The 23,570-nt window shown below is 39.3% G+C and overlaps 2 protein-coding genes across 15 annotated transcripts in view; one reads left to right on the top strand and one right to left on the bottom strand.

Moving 5' to 3' along the window:
• Positions 1–16,593, bottom strand: part of LOC147025121 (EF-hand calcium-binding domain-containing protein 4A-like) — a 73,590-nt gene extending 56,997 nt beyond the window's left edge. For all 3 annotated transcript variants that reach the window (XR_015059351.1, XM_085885756.1, XM_085885757.1), the window contains exons 1-3: positions 16,381–16,593; positions 15,829–15,940; positions 6,935–7,112 (exon numbers count right to left, since the gene is read on the bottom strand). Coding sequence is in view for 2 of the 3 variants with exons in the window: in XM_085885756.1 (XP_085741882.1) it covers positions 6,935–7,112; positions 15,829–15,940; positions 16,381–16,593 (503 nt within the window). In the remaining variant the exon portion in view is untranslated. The remainder of the gene's footprint in view (positions 1–6,934; positions 7,113–15,828; positions 15,941–16,380) is intronic.
• The window catches only part of SVOPL (SVOP like), a 181,371-nt gene that overhangs the window by 6,988 nt on the left and 150,813 nt on the right, over positions 1–23,570 (top strand). For 2 of the 12 annotated variants that reach the window (XR_015059354.1, XR_015059355.1), the window contains exon 1: positions 22,884–23,093. The exons of 1 other annotated variant lie outside the window; for it this stretch is intronic. Coding sequence is in view for 2 of the 11 variants with exons in the window: in XM_085885767.1 (XP_085741893.1) it covers positions 22,890–23,093 (204 nt within the window). In the remaining 9 variants the exon portion in view is untranslated. Of the gene's footprint in view, positions 1–16,663; positions 16,796–21,076; positions 21,243–22,267; positions 22,469–22,881; positions 23,094–23,570 lie in introns of those variants that run through there. 9 more of the 12 variants (XM_085885759.1, XM_085885760.1, XM_085885765.1 and 6 more) reach the window with 8 other exon arrangements.

Here is a 23,570-nt window from a genome sequence, read left to right as displayed (position 1 = left end):
AGTGATTTTTACCCTTGCAGAAGGAGAGGGTATTGCATTTCGGTCCGTTTGTATTTTGTTTGTTTTTATCTTGCCAAAACGAAGTTTTTTCAAGATATGTTAGTCAGCTTGTATGTTTTTGTTTTTTTTTGTCTGTAATCACGTATAAAAAATTCTGCAGAGCACAGTTATCATTGGAAATTTTTGTAACTTCGCATATCAGAGGCCTATAGAGGTCCCTTTCAGCGCACAAAATTTTGAAGGTCAAGGTCAAAGGTCAAGGTCACTTTGTCGCAAATCAGGGGAGTCGACGAAACCCTTATTTTTTGAATAATTTTGATCGGATCGTATTCAAACCTCATGGGAATATAGTTCATTGTCTGGCGCTCAGCTGATTAATTTTTGGTGGCGATTGGCCTTGACCTTCATATGTTTTTTTTTTGTTTTTGTTTTTTTGTCTGTAATCACGTATAAATCACTCTGCAGAGCACAGTTATTATTTGGAAATTTTTGTAACTTCGCATATCAGAGGCCTATAGAGGTCCCTTTCAGCGCAAGAAATTTTGAAGGTCAAGGTCAAAGGTCAAGGTCACTTTGTTGCAAATCAGGGGAGTTGACGAAACACTTATTTTTTGAGTAATTTTAATCGAATTGTCTTCAAACTTCATGGGAATATAGTTCATGGTCTGGTGCTCAGCTGATTCGTTTTGGTGGCGATTGGCCTTGACCTTCATGGTTAGCGCCTGAGGTCAAACAGATTTGACCCCAAGGTCAAATTTTCAAGTTTTAGGAACCATATCGTGTTGTACCTCAAATTGAATACCTCGATGAGTGCTTTCTAGATATATCAAGCTTGAGACATTATGACGTCATTTGGTGACGTTATGAGGCAAACACATATTATTCATGGTTACTCTGTAGAACGATTCTCATCGGAATATCTCGTAGGCAGATATTCCTCAAGGAGTCGCTCCTGGTGGATAGCAGCTCTGTTCACCTCAGTGTGACCTTAAAGAAGTCACACGTGGTCACCTTTTGGCAAGATACGGGTCACCCTGCGGTTTTTTTTTATTATTATTATTTGTTTGTCAGTCTGTTTGTTTGGCCGCACAGAACTTTTGTGTTTTTCTCCGCGACCGTTTGTCGGATTGAAACGAAATTTTCACCATTGGTGTGACTACTCATGTATAATGTTTTAATGATAATGACGTCATAGGTCACGTGCTGTGGCACAGCCATATTGGAAAAACGGAAAAACTTTGGACCTCTGTATCTCTGAAATCACACCAAGTAAAAAATTGAAACTTGGCACATGGCAAGCACTCCTCATGAGGAATGAGCATGATTTTTTTTTAATGACCTCATAGGTGCCCTCGTTATGACGTTATAATTGCATATGTAGAATGCCACATCCAATCAGTATGGAGATTTTTGAGGGTCATCTCGGGATAAAATGGTCCACAGAAAAAAATTTGTGAATGTCATCATTGATGTGATTCGGCAGCCATATATATTTTTTTAAACCTTCAAAAGTCTTTTTCTCTGAAGTGTCTGAACAGATTGAGGTGAAACTTTCCACGTATGACCGCTAATCCATGAGGAGCAAAAGGTTCACAAATATGATGTCATTGGTCACATGGTTTGGCAGCAATATATTGGATTTACCCGAAACCAATAAAAAAAAAATCTTCTCCAGAATGGCTGGACAGATCGAGGGGAAACTCCACACAAATGTTCCCCATACATTGGGGATACAAGGGTATTCACGAATAATTGACGTCACATGGGCTGGCAGTCATATTGGATTGAGCAAAAATATTTTTTAAAGTTTTCTCTTGAATCACTTAATCAATCGACGTGAAACTTCAAAATTATGATCGAGTCGTTTTGAGGAATACGTGTTTTAAATTTCAACCTGAGCGAGCACATGGTCTGGCAGCAAGAATTATTTAATTTTTGGAAATGGTTTCTTTTTGATTTTTTTGAATGATGCTCACTTGGCTGTGCTTGGATGGGTTTGAGGGTGGAGGAGTAGCAGCTGAAATGTGAATCCTGTCCAGGTTCCTCCTGATGACTTCATCTTTGCTTTCTGCTTGTTCGGGTTCCTTCTGATTACGCCAATACAGGACTGTAACTCTTTGTCTTCCATTTGATTTGAATTGGATTTATTTTAATCCCATTATAAATTAAATTATAATTTAGGCGTCGTCCACCAGACGGCGGTCTCCTTGGGTTAACCTGAGGCGGTCCCTTCGGGTGGGTGCCTGGAATGTCCTATCCCTAAGAGAGGATGATCACCTGTCTCTGTTATCATCTGAGCTCAAGCATTTGGACATCGGGATTGCAGCTCTCTCTGAGGTTCGGAGACCGGATTGCGGCGAGATAATGGTGGGTGGTTACACCTACTATTGGTCTGGTCGCTCTGATGGTTACCATACCCAAGGAGTTGCTGTAGCTGTGTCCAATAAGCTGACCCCAATGATAATTGAGGTAACATCGGTCAACGAGCGTATTATGAGATTAAGGATTCGCCACTCCTTAGGTGTCATTTCCCTGGTCTCTGTTTATGCTCCGACTGAGGCGAGTGATCTCACCGTGAAGGACGCATTCTACGCCACACTCGAGTCTGTGGTTGATCAGTGCCCCAGACGAGATACACTTCTAGTCTTGGGGGATTTCAATGCATCGACTGGAACTGATAGGGATGGTTATGAGGTGTGTGTTGGTCACCATGGGTCAGGAACGATGAACCAGAATAGCACTAAGTTCCTTGACTTTGCAAGAAGTCATGGACTTAGGGTGGCTGGTTCATGGTTTCAGCGCCCGCAAGCTCATCGCTGGACTTGGTATTCCAACGCTGGCGGTGTGGCAAAGGAGATTGACCATGTCCTCATTGACGGTCGTTGGAGGATGATCCAGAACTGCAGGGTCTACCGGAGTGCTCAGTTCCTCAATACTGACCACAGGCTTGTTGTAGCAACTCTAAAGCTGCACCTTAAATCCTGGAGAATGGTACCATCCCAGCCTAGGCTGGATGTTGCCAAGCTCAGGGATGAGAGAGTAGCTGAGGAGTTTGCGAACAGGCTGAGTGGACACTTGGGGGGTCTGGGTGCTTTGGGGGGTCCTGAAGAGTTGTGGAGCACCTTCAAGACCACTGTCCTTGATGTTGCCGGTGGATGTCTTGGAGTTCACCGCAGAGCAAAGAAGAATTTTTGTCTCTCAAGGGACACTGGATACCATTGACCAGAGTCGCAGGGCCAGGCTGAATGGCAGAGCTGAGCTGTTCAGGGAGCTGAGGCGTAAAACTGTACGTGCACTGAGGGTGGACAAGGAGGCCTATGTGCGAGGAATCTGTGAGGGGGTAGAGCATCACCTGTGGACAGGTGATTCTCGTCCCGCTTACAGGGGAATTCGTGCATTACGTTCATCCAAGCCCATCCCTCGGGGCACTGCAGTTCGAGCAGAGAGTGGTAGGCTCTTGACAGAGGAGTCTGAAGTGAAGGCCCGCTGGGCCGGTTACTTTGAGCGGTTGTACCAGGCTGATCCCCCAGCTGTCGAGTTGGACATCAAGGGTGTTACAATCCCTGTTGCTGACCCTCGAATCAACTGTGGTCCACCATCGCTTGTGGAAACATGGGCTGCGGTGAACCAGTTGAAACGGGGCAAAGCTCCAGGGATCTGTGGCATCCATGCTGAACTTCTCAAGGCTGGTGGAAATGCTGCACTCGTGTGGTTGCATGCAGTTTTGTGCTCTGCCTGGAACACAGGCATCATCCCAACTGACTGGAAGAGGGGCCTTGTTGTCCCTCTCTGGAAAGGGAAGGGTGATCGCCAAGACTGCAACAACTACCGAGGGGTGACGCTGCTTTCAGTGCCGGGCAAGGTCTTTGCTCGGATAATTCTTGATAGGGTTCGCCACCATCTGCTTGAGCACCAGCGTCCAGAGCAGTCAGGCTTTACACCAAAGAGGTCAACGATTGACCGTATCCTTTCACTTCGTGTCCTCACCGAACGCAGACGAGAGTTTCGGCGGGGGCTGCTTGCAGCCTATGTTGATCTCTGTAAAGCGTTCGATTCAGTGAATCGGGATGTCCTCTGGAGGATTCTTGGTCTTCGTGGGGTGCCACCGAAACTGATCGATCTGATGTCTGAACTCTACTCTGGTACTGAGAGTGCTGTGAACTGTGGTGGTACCATCTCTGACTTATTTCTAGTTGTTACTGGAGTTTATCAGGGGTGCATACTGGCCCCCACACTTTTCAGCACTTGTATGGACTGGATTTTTGGGAGGATGTCGGAGAGATCAAGTTGCGGTGCATCGTTTGGCAATGTCAAGATCTCGGACCTTGATTTTGCAGATGATGCAGTCATCTTTGAGGAGACTTTAGACATCCTTTTGGGGGCCCTCGAGGTGCTGAATGAGGAGTCGGAGCCGTTGGGATTACGGATTTCTTGGGTCAAAACTAAGATCCAGGCTTTCGGTGACATCTTGGATGCTGCTGTCCTGTCTGTGCCTGTTTGTGAAGAGGATGTTGAGGTCGTGGATAGATTCACTTACCTTGGCAGTGATATTCATGTCTCCGCAGGTTGTGAGCCGGAGGTCAATAGACGTCTGGGTCGGGCCTGGGGAGTCATGGATTCACTGGACCATGGGGTGTGGCGCTGCCGGTACCTGTGCGGGAGGACGAAAGTCCGAGTCTTCAGGTCCTTGGTACTTCCAGTCTTGCTCTATGGGTGCGAGACTTGGACTTTGACCAAGGATCTGAGACGGAGACTTAATTCCTTTGGCACCAGGTCTCTTTGAAGAATCCTTGGCTATCGCTGGTCGGATTTTGTGTCCAACGAGCGGTTGCTGAGAGAGACTCGGATGAGATTTGTTACCTGCATAGTCCGTGAGCGTCAGCTGCGGCTGTATGGACATTTGGCTCGTTTTCCTGACGCTGATCCTGCTCACCAGATTCTCTCAGCGAGGGAGTCTCATGAGTGGAGGAGGCCAGTGGGCCGACCACGTGCCTCATGGTTGCAGCAGGTTGACCATCATCTCAAGGAGATGGGGATGGGCCTGGCATCTGCCTGGGGGATGGCCAGACGGAGGCCCCTGGAGTACCGGCGGAAAGTGGACGCAGCGACGCGCTGTTCTGGCACATGCTCCCATACCTGACCTGACCTGATAAATTAAATTGTGTAATAATAAACATAATGGGTCAGGGTCAGGTGTCCAATAAAAGCGGGACATCTTGGTACCCGGTCATCACTGCCAGCAGTTATAAAGTGGCAGTTCTAGTTATGTCTCTTCTTAATTACGTAACACACCAGCACACAAACACCACACAAACAAGTCCTGGTGAGGGTCTGCAATCTCGGATTGCTCTTTTTCTTGTTTAACTCGCAGTCATTATCAAAGCCAAGTCTGGTATAGCAGATATAACAAAAAAAACATTTTTCACCACGCTCAAAATTTCACACTTTATATTAAAACTACCCATAATTCGATATTAGCATATATTTTTGTTATTCAGGTCAGGTCAGATATGGGAGCATGCGCCAGAGCAGAGCGTCACTGCATCTACTTTCCGCCGGTACTCCAGAGGCCTCTGGCCATCCCCCAGGCAAATGCCTGCCCCATCTCCATCTCCTTGAGATGCCAATCAACCTACTGCAGCCCCGAGGCACGTCGTCGGCCCATTAGCCTCCTACACTCATAATGCTCCCTTATTGAGAGGATCTGGTGAGCAGGATCAGCGTCAGGAAAACGAGCCACATGTCCATACAGCCGCAGCTAATGCTCACCGACTATGCAGGTAACAAATCTCATTTGAGTCTCTCCCAGCAACGGCTTGTTGGACACAAATTCCGAGCAGCAATAGCCACGGATTCTTCCAAGACACCTGGTTTCAAAGGAATTAAGTCTCCGTCTCAGATCCCTGGTCAGAATCCAAGTCTCACATCCATAGAGCAAAACTGGAAGCACCAAGGACCTGAAGACTCGGACTTTCTTCCTCCTGCACAGGTACCGACAGTGCCACACACCACGACCCAGTGAATCCATGACTCCCCAGGCCCGACCCAGACGTCCATTAATCTCTGGTTCACAGCCAGCAGATATATGAATATTACTGCCAAGGTAAGTGAATCTCTCCGTGACCTCAAATTCTTTGATTTGAATTGAATGCAAACACTCATGTCAGGCATGGACAGCCGGATTGTAAAGGACTTGGGCAAAAAAAAAAAACTTGCTGTGGCTGATCCCAACGGAAGGGAGGTGGATGCTAATGGCGAAACTGCAAATGCCGAATCCAGGAATGTCACGGGTGGAAACCCTCACATAATTTCCTCATTCTCCTTTAAACTCAATTTCTCTCTTTAAACTCAATCTCTCTTTGTTATTCCTGCATATAAAAGACTAAATTTGGATTTTTTTTTTTTTAACCTCAAAGTGCCCCAAATTAGATGTAATTTGGAGTAAAGGGCTTGGGTGTAGAATATGGTTGACAGAGAGTGAGGGGGTCACGTTCCCACTGGCCCAAGGGAACAAAGTGCAAAAGGGTCATCCCCGCCAAGGGGTTGCTACGCCCCTTAGCTGGACATGCGGATTTGTAGTAGTAGTAGTAGTAGAAGTAGTAGGGGGTCAAATAATCCATAATTTGCATATGTCGCAAGTGGATGGTCTCTAATGGTATAACTATCTGTCCTATATTTATTTTGAAATAGCATTAAATGGCATGAATTTAGAGCAAACTTTTGAACCCATTGTTGATGGAGTTTGAGGAGGCATAGATTCGGGGGGGGGGGGGGTAGGAACTTTTCCTTTCATTTCATGATCGATGGGACTTACCTCAAACAAGCAGATTGGAGATTTCAATTCCCCATATTTTAGTCTCAAGCTCAGCTTCATGATAGGGATATGGAGAGGTCGTAAACTTTGGCTCATACTCTACCATACCATACCACTCACTTTTTGAAAACATGAGAAACCCCAAGGTTCTCCATCATTTCGTTGAAGTGCGTTTCCTCTTCAGCAGTGCCCACAACGCTTGCTTTATCCATCCAGCTGTCAGTCCAGCAGGCAGTTCCCGAGGCTCGGCTGTACCTGTTCAGGGTAAATGCGTCTGGTGGAGTTCCAGCAATCTTTCCTGGAATCAGGTCAGGGTTTTTGTAAAAATTGCATGCAGTCAAGTCTGGGTCGTTAAACCACAGAATTTGTGGACATGAACAGGTAATGCATGCACAACTCAATAACTTGGTACTTCGCTAACTGGAGAATTATAACAGTCACATGGGAATGGAGCACGGAGGGTCTAAATGCATGCATAATAAGACAAAGATGTTGCTCTCTTTTGGCAAGCCTGGTGTTGGCTTAACATATTAAGGTCTTGAGTTCGTAGCCCCTGTGGTACCATTAAACAACACCAGGTGGATTGACTCATCCTGTCATCTTTCTGAGGTTGGCAAAACGAGTAGCAGTTTACTGGAAACGGTGCACTGCATCAGCAGCACAGCTGCACTACCAGCAATCAGCAGCCACAGGCCACATTCAAAATTATGATGATTGCTCTCTTTTACATCTGATAATTTATTGGCTTTTCCTTTGCATGGAGTTTTATCCTGGTTATGGGCTTTTGCCAAAACTGCTATTGCATTTTTGTGCCCATGCCAAGTTGCCCTGAGGGCATTTTCTCATCAGGCGACTTCTGATAGCCAATGAAAAGCCATTTATTAAAAAACAGCACAACCTAATTTGTCTTTGTCAATTCAAACAGATTGTCATGGGAACAGAGGTACAGCACAGGAGGTATGAAGCTTTATGTTTCCATATATTCCATTTTCCAAAAGGAAATTTAAAACTACGACTACTACTTTAAAATCCCAAGTTATTCTCATCTTCTCGTGGGATGAGCTGATGAAAGTTTTTGGCCCAAGCCTTTCACAACCCAGCTGGACAGGCATGTCTGCCATTTGACTGAAAGTTATTTGGGCAGGAATTTGTAATTTGTTCAGGATGCCTATGACAACTCGCCTATACCTCACCAACATCCAACAACTCATGCTAGCAGACAGGACATCCAGCTTAACGTCCATCAGATGGACAGCACACATTGTGATGCAATTCTCTGTCTGTAAAACACCACTCTGACAGGTTACAGTTGGGTTGGGCAATGAACACAGACTATACAGCACAAAGGTAATTTTGATACCTCTGCACCATCCTGTCAGACTAACAATATGAAATCATTGAATCAAAACAATTGATATGCATATATAGATACACTGGCGAGGTACCCGTGCTATTCACGGGAGAGGACCAACATGTTCCAAAAAAAAAAGTTTGCACCAATAAATTCCACATTATTGTGCCACCTTCAGTCGAACGTCAGGAATGGACAGCAGGTTCGTGAAGGACTTGGGCAAAAAAAAAACTCACTGTATCTGACCCCAATGGAAGTGAGGAGGATGGTGATGGCGAAGCTGCAAATGCCGAATCCGTGAATGTCATCGGTGGAAACCCTCACATAATTTCCTCATTCTCCTTTAAACTCAATCTCTCTCTATATGATCATTTCAAACAGTATCATTCCAATCACAAATTAATACTGTACCATTAATATCACAAAACACAAACACTCGTGAGGTAAACAAATATAAACACTTTATACAAACATTCGAGAGGTAAACAAGTATAGAAACTTTATATAAACACATGTGAGATAAACTAATATAAACACTTTATACAAACACTCATGAGGTAAACTAATATAAACACTTTATACAAACACTCGTGATATAAACAAATATAAACACTTTATACAAACACTCGTGAGATAAACTAATATAAACACTTTATACAAACACTCGTGAGATAAATGAATATAAACACTTTATACAAACACTCGTGAGGTAAACAAATATAAACACTTTATGCAAACACTCGTGAGGTAAACAAATAAAAACACTTTATACAAATACTCGTGAGATAAATGAATATAAACACTTTATACAAACACTCGTGAGGTAAACAAATATAAACACTTTATACAAACACTCGTGAGATAAACTAATATAAACACTTTAAACAAACACTCGTGAGGTAAACAAATATAAACACTTTATACAAACACTCATGAGATAAACTAATATAAACACTTTATACAAACACTCGTGAGGTAAACAAATGTAAACACTTTATACAAACACTCGTGAGGTAAGCAAATATAAACACTTAATACAAACACTCGTGAGATAAATGAATATAAACACTTTATACAAACACTCGTGAGATAAATGAATATAAACACTTTATACAAACACTCGTGAGATAAACTAATATAAACACTTTATACAAACACTCTTGAGGTAAACAAATATAAACACTTTATACAAACACTCGTGAGATAAATGAATATAAACACTTTATACAAACACTCGTGAGATAAATGAATATAAACACTTCATACAAACACTCGTGAGATAAACTAATATAAACACTTTATACAAACACTCGTGAGGTAAACAAATATAAACACTTTATACAAACACTCGTGAGGTAAACAAATATAAACACTTTAAACAAACACTCGTGAGATAAATGAATATAAACACTTTATACAAACACTCGTGAGATAAACTAATATAAACACTTTATACAAACACTTGTGAGATAAACTAATATAAACACTTTATACAAACACTCGTGAGTTAAACAAATATAAACACTCAATACAAACACTCGTGAGATAAATGAATATAAACACTTTATACAAACACTCGTGAGATAAACTAATATAAACACTTTATGCAAATATTCGTGAGGTAAACAAATATAAACACTTTATACAAACACTCGTGAGGTAAACAAATAAAAACACTTTATACAAACACTCGTGAGATAAATGAATATAAACACTTTATACAAACACTCGTGAGGTAAACAAATATAAACACTTTATACAAACACTCGTGAGATAAACTAATATAAACACTTTATACAAACACTCATGAGATAAATGAATATAAAGAATTTATACAAACACTCGTGAGGTAAACAAATATAAACACTTAATACAAACACTCATGAGGTAAACAAATATAAACACTTTATAGAAACACTCGTGAGATAAATGAATATAAACACTTTATACAAACACTCGTGAGATAAATGAATATAAACACTTTATACAAACACTCGTGAGATAAACTAATATAAACACTTTATACAAACACTCATGATATAAACTAATATAGACACTTTATACAAATATTCGTGAGATAAACTAATATAGACACTTTATACAAACACTCGTGAGATAAACTTATATAGACACTTTATACAAACACTCGTGAGATAATCAAATATAAACACTTTATACAAACACTCGTGAGGTAAACAAATACAAACACTTTATACAAACACTCGTGAGATAAACTAATATAAACACTTTATACAAACACACTTGAGATAAACTAAAATAGACATTTATACAAACACTCGTTATATAAACTAATATAGACACTTTATCCAAACATTCATGATATAAACTAATATAAACACTTTGTACAAACATTCGTGAGGTAAACAAATATAAACACTTTATACAAACACTCGTGAGATAAACTTATATAGACACTTTATACAAACACTCGTGAGATAAACAAATATAAACACTTTATACAAACACTTGTGAGGTAAACAAATACAAACACTTTATACAAACACTGGTGAGATAAACAAATATAATCACTTTATACAAACACTCGTGAGATAAACTAATATAAACACTTTATACAAACACACTTGAGATAAACTAATATCGACACTTTATACAAATATTCGTGAGATAAACTAATATAGACACTTTATACAAACATTCGTGAGGTAAACAAATATAAACACTTTATACAAACACTCATGATATAAACTAATATAAACACTTTGTACAAACATTCGTGAGGTAAACAAATATAAACACTTTATACAAACACTCGTGAGATAAACTTATATAGACACTTTATACAAACACTCTTGAGATAATCAAATATAAACACTTTATACAAATATTCACGAGGTAAACAAATACAAACACTTTATACAAACACTCGTGAGATAAACTAATATAAACACTTTATACAAACACACTTGAGATAAACTAATATCGACACTTTATACAAATATTCGTGAGATAAACTAATATAGACACTTTATACAAACACACTTGAGATAAACTAATATAAACACTTTGTACAAACATTCGTGAGGTAAACAAATATAAACACTTTATACAAACACTCTTGAGATAAACTTATATAGACACTTTATACAAACACTCGTGAGATAAACAAATATAAACACTTTATACAAACACTTGTGAGATAAACAAATATAAACACTTTATACAAACACTTGTGAGATCAACTAATATAGACACTTCATACAAACACATCTGAGAAAAACTAATATAGACACTTTATACAAATATTTATGAGATAAACTAATATAAACACTTTATACAAACACACTTGAGATAAACTAATATCGACACTTTATACAAATATTCGTGAGATAAACTAATATAGACACTTTATACAAACACACTTGAGATAAACTAATATAGACACTTTATACAAACACACTTGAGATAAACTAAAATAGACATTTATACAAACACTCGTTATATACTAATATAGACACTTTATCCAAACACTCTTGAGATAAACTAATATAGACACTTTATACAAATATTCGCGAGATGAACTAATATAGACACTTTATACAAACACACTTGAGATAAACTAAAATAGACATTTATACAAACACACTTGAGATAAACTAATATAGACACTTTATACAAATATTCGTGAGATAAACTAATATAGACACTTTATACAAACACACTTGAGATAAACTAAAATAGACATTTATACAAACACTCGTTATATACTAATATAGACATTTATACAAACACTCGTTATATACTAATATAGACACTTTATCCAAACACTCTTGAGATAAACTAATATAGACACTTTATACAAATATTCGTGAGGTAAACAAATATAAACACTTTATACAAACACTCATGAGATAAACTAATATAAACACTTTATACAAACACTCGTGAGGTAAACAAATGTAAACACTTTATACAAACACTCGTGAGGTAAGCAAATATAAACACTTAATACAAACACTCGTGAGATAAATGAATATAAACACTTTATACAAACACTCGTGAGATAAATGAATATAAACACTTTATACAAACACTCGTGAGATAAACTAATATAAACACTTTATACAAACACTCTTGAGGTAAACAAATATAAACACTTTATACAAACACTCGTGAGATAAATGAATATAAACACTTTATACAAACACTCGTGAGATAAATGAATATAAACACTTTATACAAACACTCGTGAGATAAACTAATATAAACACTTTATACAAACACTCGTGAGGTAAACAAATATAAACACTTTATACAAACACTCGTGAGGCAATCATATATCAACACTTTAAACAAACGCTCGTGAGATAAATGAATATAAACACTTTATACAAACACACTTGAGATAAACTAATATAAACACTTTATACAAATATTCGTGAGATAAACTAATATAGACACTTTATACAAACACACTTGAGATAAACTAAAATAGACATTTATACAAACACTCGTTATATAAACTAATATAGACACTTTATCCAAACACTCATGATATAAACTAATATAAACACTTTGTACAAACATTCGTGAGGTAAACAAATATAAACACTTTATACAAACACTCGTGAGATAAACTTATATAGACACTTTATACAAACACTCGTGAGATAAACAAATATAAACACTTTATACAAACACTCGTGAGGTAAACAAATACAAACACTTTATACAAACACTCGTGAGATAAACAAATATAATCACTTTATACAAACACTCGTGAGATAAACTAATATAAACACTTTATACAAACACACTTGAGATAAACTAATATCGACACTTTATACAAACACTCGTGAGTTAAACAAATATAAACACTCAATACAAACACTCGTGAGATAAATGAATATAAACACTTTATACAAACACTCGTGAGATAAACTAATATAAACACTTTATGCAAATATTCGTGAGGTAAACAAATATAAACACTTTATACAAACACTCGTGAGGTAAACAAATAAAAACACTTTATACAAACACTCGTGAGATAAATGAATATAAACACTTTATACAAACACTCGTGAGGTAAACAAATATAAACACTTTATACAAACACTCGTGAGATAAACTAATATAAACACTTTATACAAACACTCATGAGATAAATGAATATAAAGAATTTATACAAACACTCATGAGGTAAACAAATATAAACACTTAATACAAACACTCGTGAGGTAAACAAATATAAACACTTTATAGAAACACTCGTGAGATAAATGAATATAAACACTTTATACAAACACTCGTGAGATAAATGAATATAAACACTTTATACAAACACTCGTGAGATAAACTAATATAAACACTTTATACAAACACTCGTGAGATAAACTAATATAGACACTTTATACAAATATTCGTGAGATAAACTAATATAGACACTTTATACAAATATTCGTGAGATAAACTAATATAGACACTTTATACAAACACACTTGAGATAAACTAATATAGACACTTTATACAAATATTCGTGAGATAAACTAATATAGACACTTTATACAAACACACTTGAGATAAACTAAAATAGACATTTATACAAACACTCGTTATATAAACTAATATAGACACTTTATCCAAACACTCATGATATAAACTAATATAAACACTTTGTACAAACATTCGTGAGGTAAACAAATATAAACACTTTATACAAACACTCGTGAGATAAACTTATATAGACACTTTATACAAACACTCGTGAGATAAACAAATATAAACACTTTATACAAACACTCGTGAGGTAAACAAATACAAACACTTTATACAAACACTCGTGAGATAAACAAATATAATCACTTTATACAAACACTCGTGAGATAAACTAATATAAACACTTTATACAAACACACTTGAGATAAACTAATATCGACACTTTATACAAATATTCGTGAGATAAACTAATATAGACACTTTATACAAACATTCGTGAGGTAAACAAATATAAACACTTTATACAAACACTCATGATATAAACTAATATAAACACTTTGTACAAACATTCGTGAGGTAAACAAATATAAACACTTTATACAAACACTCGTGAGATAAACTTATATAGACACTTTATACAAACACTCGTGAGATAATCAAATATAAACACTTTATACAAACACTCGTGAGGTAAACAAATACAAACACTTTATACAAACACTCGTGAGATAAACTAATATAAACACTTTATACAAACACACTTGAGATAAACTAATATCGACACTTTATACAAATATTCGTGAGATAAACTAATATAGACACTTTATACAAACACACTTGAGATAAACTAATATAAACACTTTGTACAAACATTCGTGAGGTAAACAAATATAAACACTTTATACAAACACTCGTGAGATAAACTTATATAGACACTTTATACAAACACTCGTGAGATAAACAAATATAAACACTTTATACAAACACTTGTGAGATAAACAAATATAAACACTTTATACAAACACTTGTGAGATCAACTAATATAGACACTTCATACAAACACATCTGAGAAAAACTAATATAGACACTTTATACAAATATTTATGAGATAAACTAATATAAACACTTTATACAAACACACTTGAGATAAACTAATATCGACACTTTATACAAATATTCGTGAGATAAACTAATATAGACACTTTATACAAACACACTTGAGATAAACTAATATAGACACTTTATACAAATATTCGTGAGATAAACTAATATAGACACTTTATACAAACACACTTGAGATAAACTAAAATAGACATTTATACAAACACTCGTTATATACTAATATAGACACTTTATCCAAACACTCTTGAGATAAACTAATATAGACACTTTATACAAATATTCGCGAGATGAACTAATATAGACACTTTATACAAACACACTTGAGATAAACTAAAATAGACATTTATACAAACACTCGTTATATACTAATATAGACACTTTATACAAACACTCGTGATATAAACTAATATAAACACTTTGTACAAACACTCGTGAGGTAAACAAATATAAACACTTTATACAAACACTCGTGAGATAAACTAATATAGACACTTTATACAAACACATGTGAGATAAACTAATATAGACACTTTATACAAATATTCGTGAGATAAACTAATATAAACACTTTATACAAACACACTTGAGATAAACTAATATCGACACTTTATACAAATATTCGTGAGATAAACTAATATAGACACTTTATACAAGCACACTTGAGATAAACTAATATAGACACTTTATACAAATATTCGTGAGATGAACTAATATAGACACTTTATTCAAACACACTTGAGATAAACTAAAATAGACATTTATACAAACACTCGTTATATAAACTAATATAGACACTTTATACAAACACTCGTGATATAAACTAATATAAACACTTTGTACAAACACTCGTGAGGTAAACAAATATAAACACTTTATACAAACACTCGTGAGGTAAACAAATATACCCACATTAGGACATCTGCTGTGACCCCAAAGCGTTCCACAGAAAGTTTGGCGGGGCTAGCCCCAAAACTGAGGAATTTATTCGGAGACAGACAGACAGACAGACAGACAGACAGATACTCCTGATTTATGATATACAATCGATTGCAATGATACCAACCTATGCCCAGTGCAAACTCCGCAAGAGTGATGTAGCCATTCTTGTTGGTGTCAAGCTTTTCAAAGACAACTTCGAGCTGTTCTGGTGAAAGTGGCACTTCATCTTTGAGCCTCTGTCATCAATTGAAAGTTTAAAATATTTAAAATACATGTTACTCTCAAACATACATGCAATGTCTTTAAAAATAGGATGTGAATGTTAAATAATCCATCAGAAATGTTTGTCGTATATATTTAATAATACAGGATGTTCAGAAAGTCTCTTTACAATTTAAAAAATTTATTACAAAGGCAAATGAATCGATAAACCTGTGGAAATTATTACAAAATGAGGAGTATATATTGAAGTTTTTTTGCCTCATTTAATACACTTCCATATGGGTCCCATTAGTTGCACGAAGCACATCAAGACGGTATAAATTTTAAATTGTAAAGAGACTTTATGGACATCCTGTATAATTGTTTTGTGCCACAATGGTTTTCAAGATATAGTAGATGTAATTTTCCTGATAAGCTTATCATCCCTTTGTGGTTACTCGGTCATTTTACCTACCTGCAAGTCTCGCTTGGTGATGAAGCCCTTCTCCTCATGGTCACAAAGAGTGAAGAGGCCACGCACCTTCTCACACATCAACTCCGGGTCTGAGGAGTAGTTCGCCCCCCTGGTGGGGCTTTCCAGGGACAAACTTTCAAGGGAGTCCATTCTGATCTTTGCAATTACTTCATCCTCGTTTGGTGTTTCCTCCATTCCCAGGATGCTGTTCATTTATAATGCTGTGTCGGTATATATCTACAAGGTATTCCTGAGGTACTTCTTCCAATCACCTCGGTGAGAAGTACAGTGTCATTGGGACGAGCAGTGGAGAAAGGAACCGGTGAAGATCTGATGGAGATGGTTTGCCAGCTGCTGGAGAAATCCACCACACAGGTTGGTGGTGGCTCGAGTGGAGAACATCAACCTAGAGATGGTAAGCGACATTGAGGTGTAAGCCATTACCCAGCAATAGGATTTAAAATAGGGTCTACAGGAGTGTCATCCTCTGTAGTCTGCTCTTCCATGACCATTGAACTGTGTATAAAAAGAGCTCATGTATCTTAGATGTTGTCCCTTCCCTGATTGGTTTATTATATAAACAAGCTCTGAAGATTTTAACACTCAGCGGAGATTCCCAACATTGGCAATGAATATTTTAAGGTGAAGAAGCAGCTTGGTGCACAGGTGCACATGATGTTGTCGTTAGTAATTCCTTTAAAGTTTAAAATGCTGACCAATATTGTTATACGACTTCGGCAGGACCTTTGAGGTGTCTAGTCTGGGTTTGATTCCCAATATGACTGTAAACTGTCAGGTTGGCACTTTGCAGACAGAGTGCTGAATCATAAAGTGTGCCATCCCTAAGATGGACGTTAAGCCGGGTGCCCCATCTGAGAGCACTAGTTAGTAGGCCTCAAATATTGCAAGGTGTCTTTCGAGAAGACGAGGCTCGTTACCGCTGGCACCCTGAACAAATTTTCCAAATTCATGCTAAAATTGGCTCCGGTCGATCGAATGTCAGGCCTGGCTCGCTGGTTCATGAAATATTTGTGCCAAACTTCCCTCACAGTAATTGACCCGACAAAAAAAAATAACTGTTGACATTAAAGTGGTTGTAGTGATGGTGTATGGGGTACAATGTTTCATACTATTACCACTACTTGATGTACACTACTACTACTACTACTACATTATGGTAATAGACTATGGAGTACGACATAAATTTGTCTGGAAGATAAAGAGAACATCAGATCAAAACTCAGCTGAGAATCTTGGACAGCAACGTGAAGTCAATACGCCTATTTGGATGTGAATCTTGGAAAATCACCAAAGAAATAGCATGCAAACTGGAATCCTTCATATACAGCAGCCAAAGAAAATCTAGTCAATCTTCTGGCCTGCATGGCTAGTAAGAAGGAGGTTGAAAGGTTAACAATTAGGAAAAAAACATCAGAGAAGAGATCAAAATTAGGAGGTTGAGATGGATTGGTTCCATGTTGTGCATGCAGGGGATCAAGATATACTGAAAGGAGCAATATGTTGGGCACCTGCTGGGAGGAAGAGGGTTGGATAGCCAAGAGAGATCTGGCGATGTGCAGTCGAGAAGGAAATCAAAGGAACGAAGGTCACCTGGAATAAAATCTGAACGTGGGCCCAAGACCGACGAAAGTGGCTGAAGTTCATAAGAATTTCCATATGCCAGACAGAATGATTGGATTATTATCCCACATTATCTGTAAGTCAGTATCAGTATCATTATCAGATTGGATAAGCAAGTAATCCCACATTATCATTATCAGATTGGATAATTATCAGTAAGTAAGCAAGAGGTGGTATTGTAGTAGTATAATATATAACAAACATTGTTGCACTGTAATTGCACTGAAGGGTTTCCACATTGAGGAACCAAAATTCAACCACGGGATATTGGCAAAGTACTTCTCTCTCTACGACAGCAAACACAACCCTGGTTTACTGACCTGTAATGAAGAGCAACAGCCAGTGGGCAGCTTTCAATACCTCCCCAAGAAGGTGAAACTTCTCCAAGGTTTCTGCACAAAGTCCGACTGAACCTGAGTCACCTTTGTGAAATGGACCTTACTGTGGTTGGCAGTGCAACTGCCTTGCTGAGAAGAAAAAAAAGACTGTGGTTGGTCAATGGTGTGCAAGCAAGCAGAACTTCCTCTTTTGGCCTCCTCTTGTGTATTGGAAAAAAACTGAGCGGTTTCCGAGAAAGCCACATACACTTTGAACTATAAATTGCTGACTATTGGTTTTCTTTTTTTTAGAAAAAAAAAAGATTACCTTTCCACCACAAATGTCTTTTTTTATTTTTTTATTTTTTGCTTTAATTCCCTAATCTTAGTCCCCTGCCCCCACCCCAAAAAGTCAGCTGATGAAAGCTTTTTTGAAAAGGTTGACGTCAATTGAGGTTTCTCAATCGATCGGGTTCATTCCCTTGTATCTTATTGTCACACAAGGCCACACAAGGGCCTAACCCAACCTAATTAATCTAATTAATCCTACCTAACCCAACCCTCTTACCTGCAGGTTACTGTTTCCCTCACCTTCAACGCTCTCTCTCTCTCTCTCTCTCTCTCTCTCTCTCTCTCTCTCTCTCTCTCTCTCTCTGTCTCTGTCTCTGTCTCTCTCTCTCTCTCTCTCTCTCTGTCTCTGTCTCTGTCTCTGTCTCTCTGTGTCTCTGTCTCTGTCTCTGTCTCTCTGTGTCTCTGTGTCTCTGTGTCTCTGTGTCTCTGTGTCTCTGTGTCTCTGTGTCTCTGTGTCTCTGTGTCTCTGTGTCTCTCTCTCTGTGTCTCTCTCTCTCTCTCTGTGTCTCTCTCTCTCTCTCTGTGTGTCTCTCTCTCTCTCTCTGTGTGTCTCTCTCTCTCTGTCTCTCTCTCTCTATCTCTCTCTCTCTCTCTCTCTCTCTCTCTCTCTCTCTCTCTCTCTCTCTCTCTCTCTCTCTATCTCTCTGTCTCTCTCTCTATCTCTCTCTCTCTCTCTCTCTCTCTCTCTCTCTCTCTCTCTCTCTCTCTCTCTCTCTCCCTCCTCTTTTCCTGGTTGTTCATTCCTTTGCAGATGTGGCCCCACTGCTCCTCCCTGACAAGTATGTCTTGGTTTGCCCTCTGTCGTCTTGCATAGAAAGAGTCCTCCTGTAGAACAATATTGAGATACAGTATTAACATTTACTTAAAAAGTACAAGTGTGACAATCCTTTTTGTAAACCAAACACAATCCATCAATTCAAGTACTTTTGCAAATCAATTACATTTCCAAGTTCTGATCCCAGTAACCCTTTACTTTGAAGTGTTGAGTTATACAAGTGTGTGCTTATGTTCAAGTACTGTGCCTTGTCTCGTTTTGTCCATTACTTGTTTCTCAAGTTTTTCATGAACCGGCTGAACAGGTCCGACGTTCGACCGGAGCCAATTTGAGAAGGAATTTGTAATTTGCTCAGGGTGCCGACAATAAATCACCTACTATTCACAAAAATACTGGGGGATCTTCAATGTCCACCTTCTCATGTCCAAATATGGAACACCAAGATTAACATCCCTCCAAGGATCTTTGTGATGTGATGTGTAAGTTTGTGATGCAACACCCAGCCTGCAAAGCAACAATCCAACAGTTTATAGTGGGGTCGGGGATCATATCGCGGCAAGAGAGGCCAAAAGTTTGTGGTTATACCCCTAACGCAAGATGGGGCCAAATCTTCCCCACTGCACAGATTTGTCAGGTTAGCGAGGCCACAGTCAGAGTATCACTCGGTCCTGATGAACCGGCTCACTCCCTCTCTCTCTCTTCTCTCTCTCTGTCTGTCTGTCTGTCTGTCTCTCTGTCTCTCTGTTTCTCTGTCTCTGTCTCTCTCTTCTGTCTTTCCTCCTTCTCTCACTTCTCCTTCTCTCTCTGTCTCTGTCTCTGTCTCTCTCTGTCTCTGTCTCTCTCTCTCTCTCTCTCTCTCTCTCTCTCTCTCTCTCTCTCTCTCTCTCTCTCTCTCTCTCTCTCTCTCTCTCTCTCTCTCTCTCTCTCTCTCTCTCTCTCTCTCTCTCTCTCTCTCTCTCTCTCTCTCTCTCTCTCTCTCTCTCTCTCTCTCTCTCTCTCTCTCTCTCTCTCTCTCTCTCTCTCTCTCTCTCTCTCTCTCTCTCTCTCTCTCTCTCTCTCTCTCTCTCTCTCTGTGTGTCTCTGATCTCTCCCCCCTCTCTCATGGCCATGGCTTCACGAAGGCGAGGGCACACCATATTGGTTGTGAGAAATCTCTGGGTCGCTCCGGGAAGATCGATTGGCTGTCTTCATGCTGTGGGCCTAGCTGTTTGAGAGATCGGGGATATACTACTACTACCACTACAACAACAACAACGTTCATCGAACACCTTACCCCATGCAGTCTTGAATAAAAAGGACATGGGTGGGGTCTATGAGCGCAGCAAATTAGATTGGTCGAGATGATGTGAAATGCCGTAATATTTTGTCCCTGTACTGCTACACAAAAGAGTTTTGAAAGTGACAATAAGGCGATTTGTGTTCTACAGTGTTCAAGAATATAATTCAATGGAAATAAAATAAAGATTTTAAATGTTGTAGAAAAAACAATTACAGAAGTTTACCATCATTGACGCAGAGTCTTTTACACTGACTTATTTAACACATTACTTTAGTCTTCTTCTTCTTGTGTATGATCGATTGGCTGTCTAGCTATCATTTTGATGTGGCACAGCGATGTCGCTGATGCAGTGCCCCTTTACCAGTACACCGATACTCACTTCAACTACCTCAGAAGGATGACAGGCTGAGTCAACCCCACCTGGTGTTAATTCAGTGGCCAATGCGACTCAAACTGAAGACCCTACGTTCCCACACATCACCATGAGATCCCCAAAACAGTAAGTTTCCTGTTTGGAATGATTTTCAATTTCGTTTGACCGCCAGAGTAAAATATTATCTCAATCCCCTCTACGCATGCGTGATCAGGACGAATTCAGAACCAAAGTACTGTTAAACTGCAGGTTCGTTTTCCGATTCATGTTTCAATTTGTGGTCAAAATAGAACATTTAATTGAAATTAAGTTGTTCCTTGATCATAAACTGACGTTTGTACAGACAGACAGACAGACAGACAGACAGACAGACAGACACAAAGAGTGAACCAATTGCTTTACCCCACTTTTCGCTTTGCACACGAGGGGGTGAAAAACAACAACCAACCAACCTCCGCTCCTCCATGTACTCCATAGTGCAACTCACCTTTGTTCCTCCATGACCCTAGACTCCGAGAGCCTCGGATAAAATAGAACCTTTTTTTAGTCTGCACAATCCCATCCTTTCCCCCAGGGTTACAACCATCCCATGCTGTCCTTGATCTCTCCCCATATGTTGGATTAAATGAGATTCTCTCCTCCTCTCCCCCCCCCCTCCTGCTGTTCGTTCTTCCTCTTGTTCTGTCCAGGTGTTGCCCCGCATCCATCATCCCATTCTCACCAATCCCTTCTCCCGTCTGTGGCCTAGATGAGCCTCGACTTTGCTGAGTAAATTGAATTATGTAGCCCAGTCCTTGATGACGTCTTTAAATGGTCTTATTCCCGGAGAAGGTCCATGTGAAGGCAAAGCTAACAGACAATCTCTTTACACAATGGGTGGATGAAATATTAATTGTGACGTCAGACCTAATTGTTTTTTTTTCTCCCAGCTTTGTCTTCAGTTACCAAGCAGCTAGCTAACGCTTGCCGAGCCAGCCGTTCCTTATGTACAGTTTCGAGTGGAGTGCTTAAGCCACTTGGCGAGCGCTCTCCAGTTGACAGGGTTGTCCCATATAAATTTGGTACATTTTAATATTCCAGACAATGACATTTATAGCAGACAGTGTACGGATTTCAAAATGAGATCCTAGCGGCAAGGAACTCAAAACAGGCCACGAACCCCGACACCAACAATTCGATGAAGACGCTTATTTTGGGACAATTTTAGTGAGAAGCCTGAGTGGGAGTTCAAATCGTGGGCGGAAAGATTGACGGGCGAGGTTTTTGATTGGACGAGACGGTGAGAGGCTCCGCCCATGGGCGTGTCTTCCATGTCTCGCGCCAAAATCACACTGCGTGCGGAGCCCAACAAAGTAAGTTCGTGCGGTTCCTTCGTGGGCATTCGGAGGCACGACGGGGGTTCGTGCGGTGACGGGCGACCAATTGTGTAGTCTCTCTCGGTCTATTGGTCGATGAATGCGAAACTCTGCCTCGCATTTCAAAACTTTGAGCCAGGACGGGAGGACTTGAGACGGCAGTTTGGTTTTATTGCGGAGTCTCCGTGCTGCTCGCTTCTTATTCTTTGAAGTGCTGCTCATCCGTGCAGGGTAGTCCCTGGAGGGCCGTAGAGTACGTTCTCGGGGACCCCTATTTAGTGTAACATTGCATTAGCACTGTATGTGTGCAATCCCATTGAGATCACGTGCTCCTTCATCTCAACAATGTCCCATTAATTACATTGATCGTGAGATATTGGATGTTGTAAGGGGAGAGGTGTTTAAAGGGATGTGTGTGATGTATATATTCCTTCGGGCACAGGCACGGCAGGTACACGTGGACGTTTTTGAATGGAATGAGATATTCAGATTTGGAGTTCCCTGCCTCGGGCACATCGCAAACAGTGTGTGTGTGTGTGTGTGTGACGTCACATTTGCCATTCACCTCCTTGGAGTACATGCAAACAAAGCGAAACGACACGTGGACTCACTCCATCATTGTGTAAGTTACATTTGTCAAAATGGTGAATTTTTGTGCACTGTGTTGTTGTGGCAATCGGTTTATATAGGATTTATATTTATAAACCTATATGATAGGTTTATCATAGACAAATGACAATAAACATTTCGCAATGGAGGCTTGACTTCGACTTCAAGAGGGATTTGGAATGAGATTCTCACAGTTGTCCAATAAGTGGTAAATTTGTCGTGTGTGTGTGTGTGTGTGTGTGTGTGTGTGTGTGTGTGTGTGTGTGTGTGTGTGTGTGTGTGTGTGTGTGTGTGTGTGTGTGTGTGTGTGTGTGTGTGTGTGTGTGTGTGTGTGTGTGTGTGTTTTTTCTTGGTTGTCGGTTGTCTTCTATCTCCATATGCGAGTTTCAGAAGGTGGAACAGAGTCCTCCCAGGTTTTGAAGTGTCTATCATTTCAGTAATGTTTTGAGGAGGGGGGGGGGATCACGGAGATGGTCATGATTCATGGACC

The sequence above is a fragment of the Eptatretus burgeri genome, chromosome 6 (genome assembly GCF_056783735.1).
Source record: "Eptatretus burgeri isolate ZD-2024b chromosome 6, Ebu_testis_v1, whole genome shotgun sequence".
Lineage (NCBI taxonomy): Eukaryota > Metazoa > Chordata > Myxini > Myxiniformes > Myxinidae > Eptatretus > Eptatretus burgeri.
The sequence above is the reverse complement of the archived record's forward strand: the minus strand, read 5'-3'. Positions and strand labels throughout refer to the sequence as shown.